The following is a 16137-nucleotide window of genomic DNA, read 5'->3' as shown; positions in this document are numbered from 1 at the left end:
GGTTCTTGTATTGACAGGAGGAAGTTTCGAAAGGTAACAGTCAGAGGAAGAGCAGAGATTTCTTGTGGCAGTGTAAACACTGATAAGGTCAGAAAGATAGGTAGATCCTGTGGAGTGGAAAGCAGAACAGCAGAGACACACAAACTTTGTATTTAATTCTCTCTTCAATGGGGAGCCAGTGTAGAGTGCGGAGGTGAGGAGAAATGTGATCCGTGCGTGGGACTCTGAGAGTCACAGGCAGCCCACTACCGTAACTCACTTTTCACAGTTTGTGCTGCCTGTGTTCAGACAGTTTCTTGGCAGTGATGGCCTTGAGGTAACGCGTCCGCCTAGGAAGCGAGAGAATCTGAGCGCACTGGTTCGAATCACGGCTCAGCCACCTATATTTTCTCCCCCTCCACTAGAACTTAAGTAGTGGTCTGGATACTAGCCATTCGGATGAGACGATAAACCGAGGTCCCGTGTGCAGCATGCACTTAGCGCACGTAAACGAATCCACGGCAACAAAAGTGTTGTTCCTGGCAAAATTCTGTTGAAAAATCCACTTCGATAGGAAAAACAAATAAAACTGCACGCAGGAAAAAATACCAAAAAAAATGGGTGGCGCTGTAGTATAGCGATGCGCTGTCCCTGGGAAGAGCAGCCCGAATTCCACACAGAGAATATACAAATACAAATAATAATACAAATACAAATGGATCAGCTTGAATATGTCATGGCAGAAATGTGATAGGAAACACACTCCAAGTAGACATAGAAGACTAAAGCAAATAGTAGGTGATACGTGTGTGCTGTTGCTGTGTGCGCGTGTTGATGTGTTGACATGCGTGTGTATGTGTATTTATCTTGTAAACTTGCAAAATAATAACAATAATGGTATTTATATAGCGCTGAATCTTGTGCACAGACAAATCAAAGCGCTTTTGCATCAGTCATTTACACGCATGCATAACTCTAAAACTGTAGAAACTAAAGACAAGGAAGGGCAGGCAAGGGAGGCTATTTTGGGAAGAGGTGGGTTTTAAGGCCAGACTTGAAAGAGCTGAGTGTGGAGACTTGACGAAGCGAAAGAGGAAGTTCATTCCAATCGCAGGGTTCAGAGTCGAGTGTTTGAATCTGGGTATGCGTAAACAAGAGTGGATCCGAAGCCGATCGTAGTGAGCGAGATGGAGTATAGAGGTGAAGGCAGCCGCAGAGATAGGAAGGGGCAGTTTTGCACACAAAAAAAATAGTCACAGGAAAATGTTAAAAATCCTTTCATGAGAACAGCGATTTCCATGGCAAAAATGGTAACCGGGAAAAGAAAAGTTAATGGAGACGTGTGTGCACGCGGTTCTCGCTAAAAATGATCGGGAAAGCTCCATGAAAATCGGACGAAATCTGCAAACCCTCGCCATTGTAGGAGTACTAGATGGTGTTGGGGCTGCTGTGTGCGGTGCTGCTTTTCATGTTCGACGGATATTACTAATACTATTTTGTATTTTGATTATCATTATTACAACTACTACTGACGGGCGCAATAGCCGAGTGGTTAAAGCGTTGGACTGTCAATCTGAGGGTCCCGGGTTCGAATCACGGTGACGGCGCCTGGTGGGTAAAGGGTGGAGATTTTCATGATCTCCCAGGTCAACATATGTGCAGACCTGCTAGTGCCTGAACCCTCTGCGTGTGTATATGCAAGCAGAAGATCAAATACGCACGTTAAAGATCCTGTAATCCATGTCAGCGTTCAGTGGGTTATGGAAACAAGAACATACCCAGCATGCACACCCCCGAAAACGGAGTATGGTTGCCTACATGGCGGGGTAAAAACGGTCATACACGTAAAAGCCCACTCGTGTGCATACGAGTGAACGCAGAAAAAGAAGAAGAACAACTACTACTGCTGTTATGATTTCTGATGATGCATGTCTTTCTGTTTCAGCCATTATCGGCAGGTCAGTGGTGTGTTATTGCTGTGAGCGGAACTGGTTTTCATGTTTGTCTTTTATTACTAATACTATTTTGTATTATTATTATTATGATTATTATTATTATCATCATTACTGCTACTACTATTACCATTTCTGATGATGCCCGTCTGTCTGTTTCAGCCGTTATTGGCGGCTCTGTGGCGTTACTGCTGTGAGCGGTGCGGCTTTTCATGTTTGTCTGTTATTACTAATATTATTTAGTATTACGCCAAGATCGACAAGGAGATCGACAACAGACTTGCAAAGGCAAACAGCGCATTCGGCAGGCTGTACAAGAGAGTGTGGAACAACAAACACCTGAAGAAAGACACAAAGATCAGCGTGTACAGAGCTGTTGTACTGCCCACCCTGTTGTATGGCTCCGAAACCTGGGTCACCTACCGGCACCACATACGACTGCTTGATCGCTTTCACCAGCGCTGCCTTCGCACCATCCTCAGCATCCACTGGAGTGACTACATCACAAATGTCGAGGTCCTGGAGCAGGCAAAGACTATCAGCATCGAGGCAGTGCTGCTAAAGACCCAGCTACGTTGGGCAGGACACGTGTCCAGGATGGAGGACCACCGCCTGCCCAAGATCGCGCTGTATGGCGAACTGTCCACTGGCCACCGTGACAGAGGAGCACCCAAGAAGAGATACAAAGACTCCTTGAAGAAAGCTCTCGGTGCCTGTCACATTGACCATCGCCAGTGGTCCGCAGTAGCCGCTGATCGAGAGACCTGGCGACGCACCATCCACCAAGCTGTCTCCTCCTTCGAAAACAACCGCAGGGCCAGCCTTGAGGACAAACGCAGAAGGAGGAAGAACCACGACGCTGCAGCCGCGAACCCAGACCAGACTTTCCCTTGCAACCGCTGCGGCCGACTCTGCTTTTCCCGCATTGGCCTTGTCAGCCATGAGCGTGCCTGCATCAGACGTGGACAACGCCCTTCCTAGATCTTCGTCAGCGAAGCCAGGCCATGATGATATGATGATTATTATTATCATCATTGCTACTACTACTGTTACGATTTCTGATGATGCCCGTCTCTTTCCGTTTCAGCCATTATCGGCAGGTCAATGGTGTTATTGCTGTGAGCGGAGCTGGTTTTCATGTTTGTCTTTTATTACTAATACTATTTTGTATTATTATTATTATTATTATCATCATTACTGCTACTACTATTACCATTTCTGATGATGCCCGTCTTTCTGTTTCAGCCATTATCGGCAGGTCAATGGTGTGTTATTGCTGTGAGCGGAACTGGTTTTCATGTTTGTCTTTTATTACTAATACTATTTTGTATTATTATTATTATGATTATTATTATTATCATCATTGCTACTACTACTGTTACGATTTCTGATGATGCCCGTCTCTTTCCGTTTCAGCCATTATCGGCGGCTCGGTGGTGTTACTGCTGTGTGCGGTGCTGCTGGTGATGTTCGTCGTCTATCGCATGCGGAAGAAGGATGAAGGCAGCTACGCTCTGGACGAGCCAAAGAAGATGCCCAACTACTCGTACCAGAGGGCGCCGGACAAAGAATTCTACGCATGAGAATGACGAGGGGGGGGATTAGGGGTAGAAGCAAAACACTTGGGGGTGGTGCTTTGTTGAGGGGGATTTTACATTATAGTGTTTGGATTCTGGGGTAGGTGGGGGTAGAAAAAAAATAGGGGATGGTTTGTTGAGGGGGATTTTACATTATAGTGGTTGGGGTCGGTGGGGAGGAGGAGGAGGGGGGGGGAGAGAAAAAAATAAGGGATGGTTTGTTGAGGGGGATTTTACATCATAGTGGTTGTGTTGGGAGGGGGTGGTGGGGGGGGGGAGGAGTGAAAAAAAAAACAACTAAGGGGATTTTTTAAACAGTTTAGGCCGGGGTAGGGGGGTGTGTGGGGGATGAGAAAGGACTATGGGGTGCTTTGTTGACGGGGATTGTTAGTAGTAGTGATAAAGCAAGGGGGGATTGGGGGTGGGTGGGGAAAGAATATCTGGGGTTGCTTTGTTGAGGGGTGGTTATGGGGGGGGGGGGGCATTCATAGCTTATGGGGAGGGGGGGGGGCGGAGCTGGGGGGTTATTTGTGGCAGATTTCAAGGGGGTGGTAATTAATTAAGGAATTAGATCCACCGATTTAGAAAGGGAGGGAGGGGAGGGGTGGGGATAGTGTCCATGGGAGGTGAGGGAGGGAGGGAAAAGGTGGAATTATATACAGGGGGTGAAAAAGAAGAAAATATCGTGTTTTTTGTTTTCCTTTTTTGTTGGAGGGGGTTGTGGAGGAGGGGTGGTTTTTTTTTGTTTTTTTTTTTTTTGTGTGTGTGTGTGTGTGTGTGTTTTTTTGGGTGAGGTGGGGTGGGTAGTGGTTGTCGATATTCTGATTAACATTGTTTGTATGTATATGTGTATATATATATATATAAATGTAACGAAGAACAAAGAAAGGCAGTGTATATAGGGTGAAACAAGATCGGGGGAGAGGGAAGGGTGTGGGGTTGTGTGGGGGGGTGGGGGGGGGGGGATGAACTATTCAGACGTCACCATCAAAAGTGCATTTCTTTGTCGTCGTCGTCGTTGTGCTTCTTGGTTTGTTTGTTTTTCTTGTTTTGTTTTTTTTTGCTTTGTGTTCAGTCAGTCCACTTGGTGTGTGTGTGTGCGTGTGTGTGTGTGTGTGTGTGTTGCTTCAGTTGAGATGAGTGGCACTTTGTTCTGCCCCACCCCGCCTGGGGGGTGTGGGGGACTCAAGACACCAGAAGGAATCCTTTGACGAGATCACGTAAAGATGTTTTTTTTTGTGGAACTGAGCAACTAGTTATTCGCTGTTTCTGTTTGTGATTGTGTTTTTTTTTTTGTTTTTTTTTTTTCTCTCTCTCTCTATGTGGTCCAGACGTTATTGTCAAGTTGGCATCACGTCCCTTGTAGCATTGTAACCAGCTTCAAAGTACACACGCCTCCCCCTTCCTCCTCCTCTCCCACCCACCCTGAGCCCCCCCCCCCCCCTCACCCCCCCGATACCCCCACCCCCATCCCCCTGATGGGATCATTTTGGGGCTAGCCTCAGAAGACTCATGGATTTTTTTTTTTAATTCTTTAAGTTGTTTTTTTTAATTTTACCTCGGGGGGGGGGGGGGGGGGGGGGAGGGGGTGGTCAGTTCTAGCTCACCCCAGAATGACTCCCACATCTAAAAGGATGGGTGGCCAGATCCAGCTTGGGAAGGGGGGGAGTGGGGGGGGGTCAGTTCTGACCGGATTGAATTTACACGTGGGGGAGGGATCATTTCAGGTCAGTCTACAACATCACATAGACCACGCACAGTTGATCTGGGATAGTCAGATTTTTACCCCGGGGGGGGGTTGAAAACCAGTGGGGGGGTATGAATGGGCCGTGTTGTGACACCTTCACTTCACACAAGAGATGATTGATGGGGAAGGCCAAGGGAAGTAACTGGGAATTCAGGATCACAGGCGTCGAGAGAGCTGCAAGATCGGTGCTTTTTTTTGCTTTTCTTTTTTTTCCTTTTTTTTTTTCTTTTTTTTTTTCCTTTTCTTTTCTTTTTTTTTTTTTTTTTTTTTTGAATGGAGAGGAAGAGGTGGGTGGTGGTACTTATCTGTCGTAAAACATTGTTCAGACTGGAGGAGAAGCGTTTTGTGTACTTGCTGTGTAAAGGACAAAAAAAAAAAAAAAAAAAAAATGTGTACACACATAATAACACACTTGTGCGCACACACATACGTTTGCACGTACATGAATACATCCACACACACACACAGGCGCACTGACAAACACACACACACTCTCTCTCTCTCTCTCTCTCTCTCTCTCTCTCACCACACACTTGCAATAAGAGAACAAAGGACATGGCATTACTGTTGGTGTTGACACACGGCCAACAGACACACAGACAGCAGCGGCCAGTGATTTGAACAAAGCATCAATTATTGATGCTGATCTGTCACCGTGAACATCAGACTGGAGCAGTCACCTCCAATATCTATCACAGATCAGAGCAGCAGTATTGGTTTTTAATTATTAAAATATGTGGTGTTTTGGTGGTGTTTTTTTTATATGCTGTTTGTGGTGTTTTTTTGTTGTTGTTGTTGTTTTTTTTTTCCCCAACCCTGATGAAGTCTCCTGTCGGACCGATGGATGAGTAGGCAGGCAGGCTTATCTGTCGGTGTGTGTCCTCATGTGGGAGAAGAGGCCGAATCTGGATGCACAGCACTGCACTTCCCACAGGTGTATCAAGGGAAAACGTCTCCAGAAGTTGAGCCCTGCTTCCTTCGCTCACGCTTCTCCTTCATGGTCAGCGTTCTCATATGGGAGAAGAGGCCTGATTCTGGATGCACAGCGCTTCCCCACAGGTGTTGCAAGGGAAAACGTCTCCAGAAGTTGAGCCCTGCTTCCTTCGCTGACGCTTCTCCTTAATGGCCAGTGTTCTCTTGTTTTCAGATCTGACATTTGCCTGGTTGCCTGACCAGCACAGGTGGTCTTTTTTTTTTTTTTTTACGATAAACTACCTTGTAACTGCCCAGTATCTGTTAGAAATTCAGGCTGCTCCGTCCCCAGGGAGAGCACGTCGCTATACTACAGCGCCATCCTTTTTTCTTTTTTTCTTTTCCTGTGTGCAGTTTTTTATTTCTTTTTCCTATTGAAGTGGATTTTTCTACAGAATTTTGCCAGGGACAACCCTTTTGTTGCCGTGGGTTCTTTTACATGCGCTAAGTGCATGCTGCACACGGGACCTCGGTTTATCGTCTCGTCTGAATGACTAGCGTCCAGACCACCACTCAAGGTCTAGTGGAGGGGGAGAAAATATCTTTGCGGCTGAGCTGTGATTCGAACCAGCGCGCTCAGATTCTCTCGCTTCCTAGGCGGACGCGTTACCTCTAGGCCTTCACTCCACTTACGGTGTATTGTCTGTGTGTAAGGGGCAACAGACAGTAGTTTCCTGGGCATGTGGTGCCTGGGTTTTTCTTTGGCTGTTGGGTCAGATTTGTTCAAGTCTGTTGCTGCTGCTGCACCTTTTTCACAGTATTCTGGTCTTTTTCACTCTTGTCTGCCTGTCTCCCTCTCCCTCTCTCTCTCTGTTCTCATTGTGAATCTCTCTTTCTCTCTCTCTCTCTGTGTCTTTCTCTCTCTGTTCTCATTGTGAATTTCTCTCTCTCTCTCTCTCTCTCTCTCTCTCTCTCTGTTCTCATTGTGAATTTCTCTCTCTCTCTCTCTCTCTTTCTCTCTCTCTCTCTCTCTCTCTCTCTCTCTCTCTCTCTCTCTCAGTGTTCTCATTGTGAATTTCCTTCTCTCTCTCTCTCTGTTCTCATTATGAATTTCTTTCTCTCACTCTCTCTTCTCATGTGAATCTCTCTCTGTCTCTCTCTATGTCTTTTATGTGGCCAGATTTCTTTTGTTATTGATCTAGGAGTTTCTTTCTTTCGGGGGTGGCGGGGGTGGGGGGGGGGGGGGGGTAGCGTTGGAAGAGGTTTGGGGTAGTGGAGGAGGAGGAGGAGGAGGAGGAGGAGGCCTATTTTACTTACTTCCTGTCAGTGTCATGAAACAGAAGTCGTGTTTGTGGTGTTCCCTCTCTTCTCTCTCTCTCTCTCTCTCTCTCTCGCTTTTTTTTCTCTCTCCCGCCCCCCACCCCTCCCTCCCCCACATTTCTTTGAACCCTCTTTGACATGGTGCTGCCGGTAAATGTCTTCTTTTTTTTTTCTTTTTTTTTTTTAAAAAAAGAATGGGGGGAAAAAAAAAAAGTGATAGAACGAAGAAATAAATGATTAACTCCCTTCAGTTTGGTAAGCCTGAAGTGTGCACAGATCTGAGGATCTGTGTCCAGGGGTTGGTGTGGGGGTGTGTGCGGGAGGGGGTGTGTGTGGGGGGGGGGGGGAGTCTGTGCCGTGTTGTATTTTGTTTTAATGTACAAATGATGTGGGTGAAATGATGAGGCGGTTGATTTAATGAGAGCTGGTACCTTACCAGCATGTCGTCACAGCGAAAGACGAAAAGGGTTAAAATTACCATGCCATGTTTATTCTTCTTCTCTTTTTTTTTTTTTTTTTAATTCTTTTTATTTTTTTTGGTCAAGATTGAGCAAAATGTTTAATGTCGTAAACGTACATTCAGTGAACATATTTGATAGGAATTGATGTCATTTGTACAACGGAATGAGATAAAAGAAAATCAAATCCATAGTTCCTAACTCCACCGATTGTTACTGATTGTTTTTTTAAATGTGTTTTTTGCCAAGGTTGATCAAAACGTTATATATATATATATATATATATATATATATATATATATATATATATATATTATGATATACAAATATATATGTGTATATATATATGAAAAAACTCATCCCACCTTTCTAATTTTCCCACCTTGATCTTTGCTAGCTGCAATAATATGGCCTTTGGTTGTTCCTGAAATAATCCACACAGTCATGTGAATCCATATTGTTTCTGAAATAATCCACCTAGCTGAGTGAAAACCAGGTTGTTTCTGAAATAATCCACACAGTTCTGTAGATTCAGGTTGTTTCTGGAACAGTCCACACATTTATGTGAATCCAGTTTGTTTCTGAAATAATCCACACATTTATGTGAATCCAGTTTGTTTCTGAAATGATCCACACAGTTATGCGAATCCAGGTTGGTTCTGAAACAGTCCACACATTTATGTGAATCCAGTTTGCTTCTGAAATGATCTACACATTTATGTGAATCCAGTTTGTTTCTGAAATGATCCACACAGTTATGTGAATCCAGTTTGTTTCTGAAATGATCCACACAGTTATGTGAATCCAGTTTGTTTCTGAAATAATCCACACAGTTATGTGAATCCTGGTTGTTTCTGAAACAGTCCACACATTTATGTGAATCCAGTTTGTTTCTGAAATAATCCACACAGTTATGTGAATCCTGGTTGTTTCTGAAACAGTCCACACATATATGTGAATCCAGTTTGTTTCTGAAATGATCCACAGTTCTGTAAATGCATGTTGTTTCTGAAACAGTCCACACAGTTATGTGAATCCAGTTTGTTTATGAAATAATCCGCACAGTTATGTGAATCCAGTTTGTTTCTGAAATGATCCACACAGTTATGTGAATCCTGGTTGTTTCTGAAAACTGTCCCCACAAATATGTGAATCCAGTTTGTTTCTGAAATGATCCACAGTTCTGTAAATGCATGTTGTTTCTGAAACAGTCCACACAGTTATGTGAATCCAGTTTGTTTCTGAAAACTGTCCCCACATTCATGTGAATCCAGTTTGTTCTGAAATGATCCACAGTTATGTTAATCCTGGTTGTTTCTGAAATAATCCACACAGTTCTGTACATCCATGTTGTTTCTGAAACAGTCCACACATTTATGTGAATCCAGTTTGCTTCTGAAATGATCCACACATTTATGTGAATCCAGGTGGTTTCTGGAACAGTCCACACATTTATGTGAATCCAGTTTGCTTCTGAAACAGTCCACACATATATGTGAATCCAGTTTGTTTCTGAAATGATCCACACAGTTATGTGAATCCTGGTTGGTTCTGAAACAGTCCACACATATATGTGAATCCAGTTTGCTTCTGAAATGATCCACACATTTATGTGAATCCAGGTTGGTTCTGAAACAGTCCACACATTTATGTGAATCCAGTTTACTTCTGAAATGATCCACACAGTTATGTGAATCCTGGTTGTTTCTGAAACAGTCCACACATATATGTGAATCCAGTTTGTTTCTGAAATGATCCACACATTTATGTGAATCCAGGTGGTTTCTGGAACAGTCCACACAGTTATGTGAATCCAGTTTGTTTCTGAAAACTGTCCCCACATTCATGTGAATCCAGTTTGTTCTGAAATGATCCACACAGTTATGTGAATCCTGGTTGTTTCTGAAACAGTCCACACATATATGTGAATCCAGTTTGTTTCTGAAATGATCCACAGTTCTGTAAATGCATGTTGTTTCTGAAACAGTCCACACAGTTATGTGAATCCAGTTTGTTTCTGAAATAATCCACACAGTTATGTGAATCCTGGTTGTTTCTGAAAACTGTCCCCACATTCATGTGAATCCAGTTTGTTCTGAAATGATCCACAGTTATGTTAATCCTGGTTGTTTCTGAAATAATCCACACAGTTCTGTAAATCCATGTTGTTTCTGGAACAGTCCACACATTTATGTGAATCCAGTTTGTTTCTGAAATAATCCACACAGTTCTGTAAATCCATGTTGTTTCTGAAACAGTCCACACAGTTATGTGAATCCAGTTTGCTTCTGAAACAGTCCACACAGTTATGTGAATCCTGGTTGTTTCTGAAAACTGTCCCCACATTCATGTGGATCCAGTTTGTTTCTGAAATGATCCACACAGTTATGTTAATCCTGGTTGTTTCTGAAATAACCCACACAGTTCTGTAAATCCATGTTGTTTCTGAAACAGTCCACACATTTATGAGAATCGAGTTTGCTTCTGAAATGATCCACACAGTTATGTGAATCCTGGTTTTGTTCCTGGAATAATCTGCAAATCTCTGAACCCAGGTTTTCTCTGTGAAGTAATCCACACAACTGACTGAATCCAAGTTGTTTTCTGGAACAATCGGCACAGCTCTGTTAAAAATCCCACCGCATGTGCATGATTGAGGGTTTGTTCTGGTGTTGCCCTGCGTGAAACAGCGATGGTATTGGAAGCCTTCATTGTACTTTGGTATTTACCCACCTGTTTCTGATTCAGTGGTTGTTCCGTTAACGTACTATTCCCCACCCCCCCACCCCTACCCACAACCCCCACCCCTCTGTGTCCAATATTCCTTGTAATTCTGGTATACTTGGTGATAAAGACATCATTCTATTTTATTCTGTTTTGTTGTTGCAGTCTAATGAAATAATGGCATTTAAAAAAAAAAAAATTTTAGACGGTGTCTTTTTAGGACCACTGCATATGGTGAAGGTTAATGTATCAGCATTTGCCTAAAAAAAAACAACAACAGTTTGCCAGTTTCTCATGTGTGTGTGTGTGCGTGTGTGCGTGCGCATGTGTGTGAATCTAATGAAATCAAAGCGGATCTGAACAGCTGTGAAGTTGGTGTTGTGCTATAGAAAAGTGTGGGTTTTCACTAGACGTTTACAGCAAAAAAGTGTCAGTGAGGAACTGTGAACGGCAACAAACTGTGAAGAATGTCTCGGCTCTTCTTTTTCTTCTTCTTGTTGTTGCCATGTCGACTGGTTGTTGACAATGGTGCCTTTTTTCCCCCCTTTCTTTTTATTTGATTGTATTTAAAGGTGTGTGTGTTGTGTGGTGGGGGGGTGGTGTGGGGGTAGAATTTAGGTTGATTATTCACTTGCATGTATAGTTTTGTATTTTGGGGGGATTTCTTTTTTCTTCTTCATCTTTTTTATTTTTTTTTTTTTTTTTTTTTTTTTTTGATACTCTTCTCTGGACCCAATTTTGGGTCAGCTGGGCTATGAGTGACAGGATTTGATGTTGATTTGATTTGAACACCTCCCACCCTCCCTCCCCTGTCTGTGTTCAACACACCTTTGGCTGAATTCTGGGACCTTTTTGCTGCCTGTGAAGAGCACTGCGTTTCGCTGTTGTGACGGTCATCTTTCTTGTGTTGTGACTCTTGTGATTTTTTTCATTTTTTTCATCGTTGTCTCCTTTGGAACAACAACAACAACAACAAAATCTTGTGGTCTTTAAATAGCAGCAAATGTTGCTGTTCCCAGCGATGGAACAGTCTAGTTTTCCTTCTTCTGCTACTTCTTCTTGAATTTATCCTCTTCCTGCTCCTCCTCCTCCTTCTTCTCCTCTTCCTTCTCCTTCTCTTCCTCTCCTCCTCCTCCTCCTCCTTCTTCTCCTCTTCCTCCTCCTCCTCTTCCTCCTCCTCCTCCATCTCTTTCTCCTCTTCTTCTTCTTTTTCTTCTGCTCCTCCTTCTCCTCTTCCTCCTCCTTGAAATTCTTCTCCTTCATCATTGTCGTCTTTTTCCTCTTCTTCCTCCTCCTCCTCTTCCTGCTTCTCCTTCTCTTCCTCTCCTCCTCCATCTCTTTCTCCTCTTCTTCTTTTTCTCTTCCTCTCCTCCTCCTCCTCTTTCTCCTCTTCTTCTTCTGCTCCTCCTTCTCCTCTTCCTCCTCCTCCTTGAAATTCTTCTCCTTCATCATTGTCGTCTTCTTCCTCTTCTTATTCTCCTCCTCCTTATGTTCCTTTTTTTTTTGTTTTTTTGTTCCTGTACTTGTATTTAATTAATCAGAATATTATACAACAACAGTGAGATGTAGATCAGAGTGCTTAATAATTTGTTTGTCTGATTCAGGTCTCTGTTGTCTGGTTGGTTTGGTCAAAGGTTTTTTTTTGGGGGGGGCCTGCCTGAGATAACAAGTGCGGTTAGATCTTGTGTCTTTGCAGATTGTTTCGGTGGTTATTTTCGCTTCTGTACAGGCAAGACTAAGCGCGTTGGGTTACGCTACTGGTCAGGCATCTGCTTGGCTTGGCAGATGTGGTGTAGCGTATATGGTTTAGTCCGAACGCAGTGACGCCTCCTTGAGCTACTGAAACTGAAACTGATAGGCAAGACTGAGTCAAACAGTTCACAGCATAGTAAGTGTTGGTAGTACTTTTTTTTTTTTCTTTTTTTTTTCAAGGTTCTGGGAATGGACATTGTTTCCTCCTTTTTTCTTTCTTTTTTTTTGTGATAAGTTTTGATCCTGTTTGGAATTTTGATTATACTGCTTTGTACAGTACTCGTTGTTTTTATAGTTATGGTTGTGTTGATATTTGTTGTCATACTGTACACATTTTTTTTAAAAACATTGTGTTGGTTTGGTTGTGTTCATGAATATATTCGATCGTGCTGCTTTATTTGTGATATGTGGAAGAGTATTGACATGATTTTCTTGTGGTTGGTTTTTTGGGGGAGTTTTTTTTTTTTTTTTTTTTTTTTTTTTAGTAGGGGGTGGGATGAGTTTGAGGGTTTGGGGGGCTGTTGTCAAAGAGTTTTGTTCATGTTTGTGTCACTGACACAGTGTTCACGCTCATTGCTGGTGTTCTGTTGAGGTGTGTGTGTGTGTGTTGATGATCGAACTCTGCCATGAAGTGGCACCTTACCTTACCGTACTGTTCCTGCCAGATCAGCCTCCCACCTTACCGTACTGTCCCTGTCAAATCAGCCTCCCACCTTACCGCACTGTCCCTGTCAAATCAGCCTCCCACCTTACCGCACTGTCCCTGTCAAATCAGCCCCTACCTTACCGTACTGTCCCTGCCAAATAACCCCCCTACCTTACCATACTGTCCCTGCCAAATCAGCCTCCCACCTTACCGTACTGTCCCTGTCAAATCAGCCCCCACCTTACCGTACTGTCCCTGCCAAATCAGCCCCCTACCTTACCGTACTGTTCCTGTCAAATCAGACCCTACCTTACCGTACTGTCCCTGCCAAAATTTTTAATAACCCCCCCACCTTACCATACTGTCCCTGCCAAATCAGCACCCTACCTTACCATACTGTCCCTGCCAAATCAGCCCCAACATTACCGTACTGTCCCTGCCAAATCAGCCCCCTATCTTACCGTACTGTCCCTGCCAAATAACCCCCCTACCTTACCATACTGTCCCTGCCAAATCAGCCCCCACATTACCGTACTGTCCCTGCCAAATCAGCCTCCCACCTTACCGTACTGTCCCTGTCAAATCAGCCCCCACCTTACCGTACTGTCCCTGTCAAATCAGCCTCCCACCTTACCGTACTGTCCCTGCCAAATCAGCCCCTACCTTACCGTACTGTCCCTGCCAAATCAGCCCCCACCTTACCGTACTGTCCCTGCCAAATCAGCCTCCACCTTACCGTACTGTCCCTGTCAAATCAGCCCATAACTTACCGTACTGTCCCTGCCAAATCAGCCCCCACATTACCGTACTGTTCCTGCCAAATCAGCCCCTACCTTACCGTACTGTCCCTGTCAAATCAGCCCCCACCTTACCGTACTGTCCCTGCCAAATCAGCCCCCACCTGTAAATTACAAGACGCCCTGTGGCTCAGTCAGTGAGGCGCTGGTTGGACTTGTGATCCAGTGTTCACCAGGCTCTGTTTCGGACACGGCGTTGTGTCCTTTGGAAAAGGCGCTTTGCACCAGTTTTCCTCTCTTGGTCTAGCCATGTGTGAACGTGTTCCTTCAGACTTTACTTGAGGAAAGATTGAAATGGTGGAAAAGAGAGGAGAGGGCCTTCCCCCATCCTGTGCGAAGCTCTAGACACAGTGGTTAGGAATTCAGTAGAGGGGCTTCCCCCATCCTGTGCCAAGCTCTAGACACAGTGGTTAGGAATTCAGTAGAGGGGCTCCCCCATCCTGTGGCAAGCTCTAGACACAGTGGTTAGGAATTCAGTAGAGGGGCTTTCCCCATCCTGTGCCAAGCTCTAGACACTGGTTAGGAATTCAGTAGAGGGGCTTCCCCTATCCTGTGGCAAGCTCAAGACACAGTGGTTAGGAATTCAGTAGAGGGGCTTCCCCCATCCTATGGCAAGCTCTAGACACAGTGGTTAGGAATTCAGTAGAGGGGCTTCCCCAATCCTGTGGCAAACTCTAGACACAGTGGTTAGGAATTCAGTAGAGGGGTTTCCACCATCCTATGGCAAGCTCTAGACACTGGTTAGGAATTCAGTAGAGGGGTTTCCACCATCCTATGGCAAGCTCTAGACACAGTGGTTAGGAATTCAGTTGAGGGGCTTCCCCCATCCTATGGCAAGCTCTAGACACTGGTTAGGAATTCAGTAGAGGGGTTTCCACCATCCTATGGCAAGCTCTAGACACAGTGGTTAGGAATTCAGTAGAGGGGTTTCCCCCATCCTATGCCAAGCTCTAGACACAGTGGTTAGGAATTCAGTAGAGGGGTTTCCCCCATCCTATGCCAAGCTCTAGACACAGTGGTTAGGAATTCAGTGTCCCAATGGCCATGAAAACGCCTTGAAGTTGTTTACCTTTTTAACACATCGCTTTGTTGAACTGTTGATGCCCACCGTTTTGATTGATTTTGTGTAAAGGTAACCCCAGACTTTTGTTTGCGAAAGTAATGATTCAGCGCTTATAGATTTTAGAGGCGTTTGATTGGCTGAGAGCGGGCCGGGCCAGGACTGCTCGTCTTTTCACTGTTAGCCGTGCGAAATTTGGCCAAGCAGAGCAAACCAATAGGCCTAGTTTGCATCAGTTTGACATGGTAAGTATATGTAACACCAAACGTGGAGTATAATACAAACTCCTCCTGTTTCAAAGTAGGTTTCTGAATGAATCGTGCACAGAGAGATTGATGGTGATTCGAAAAGTTGATGTCGGGTTCACGCTGTTCAACAGTTAGATTTTTTTAAATTTTATGCTGCTTTCCAAACATAACATGACTGTCCCTTCCACCTTTCTCCAGATAAATGCAGCAGTCACATTTTGTTCATTCTGATTTTGCGAAGTTGTGTGTTTAAAGATTTTGTAACTGGGTTTTTTTTTTGTTTTCTTTTAAGGCCTTGGAGGTCTATTGCTGATTTAGTTGTTTTTTTTTGTGAAATGGTCGTGTCAGGTTCTGTGTGCAAACGCAGTGGGGGAAAATCTGTGTGTAGTTTTTTTTTTTTTTTTTTTTTTTTTTTTTTTTTTTTTTTTTTTAGTTTCTTGAAAACATTTCTTCCGTTTTTTTTTTTTATTCCATAGCTGTTCTGCCTCTTATTAAAAAAAAAAAAAAAAAAAAAAAAAAGTGGGGGGGGGGGGGGGGGGGGGGAGAATTCGGATGTCATAATGACTACCAAGTTAAACCGATCTCTCAGTCAAAGAAGGCTACTCACTTGCGTAGCTTTCGTCGGCGATCCGGCCGGCTTCTTCAGCGCAACTTGTCTATTGAGTCCCTTCCTTGGAGCTTTATGGAATGTTTCTCTCTCTCGCCATTATTCACAGGCCAGCAGCAGTGAGGAATTACAGTACTAAGTATCTGACGTGTCAGTACCGTAGATCGACCAGATTTATTTATTGTATAAACATGTTTTGCTGCTGTGGTGGTGCCGTTTGTGTGGCTGTGTTTGTCTTGTCTTGTCTTGTCTTGTCTGGCGGTTGGAATTATCCTTGCTCCTGTGTTTTTGGAGTGTATTAGGATGATGTGTGTGGCTGTTGGAGTTATTGATGGCGAAACCTGTTATTGCCCTTCTG

General features: G+C 44.1%; 1 protein-coding gene and 1 long non-coding RNA gene across 2 annotated transcripts in view; both read left to right on the top strand.

Annotated features, from left to right (window-relative positions):
* Positions 1-3514, top strand: part of LOC143276824 (uncharacterized) — a 25263-nt gene extending 21749 nt beyond the window's left edge. Inside the window, exon 9 of the mRNA XM_076581479.1 lies at positions 3348-3514. Within this exon, the coding sequence (XP_076437594.1) occupies positions 3348-3514 (167 nt within the window). The remainder of the gene's footprint in view (positions 1-3347) is intronic.
* The window catches only part of LOC143277189 (uncharacterized), a 123588-nt gene that overhangs the window by 102763 nt on the left and 4688 nt on the right, over positions 1-16137 (top strand). The window lies entirely within an intron of this gene.

This window comes from Babylonia areolata, chromosome 33 (genome assembly GCF_041734735.1).
Source record: "Babylonia areolata isolate BAREFJ2019XMU chromosome 33, ASM4173473v1, whole genome shotgun sequence".
In the NCBI taxonomy this organism is placed as follows: domain Eukaryota; kingdom Metazoa; phylum Mollusca; class Gastropoda; order Neogastropoda; family Buccinidae; genus Babylonia; species Babylonia areolata.
The sequence above is the reverse complement of the archived record's forward strand: the minus strand, read 5'-3'. Positions and strand labels throughout refer to the sequence as shown.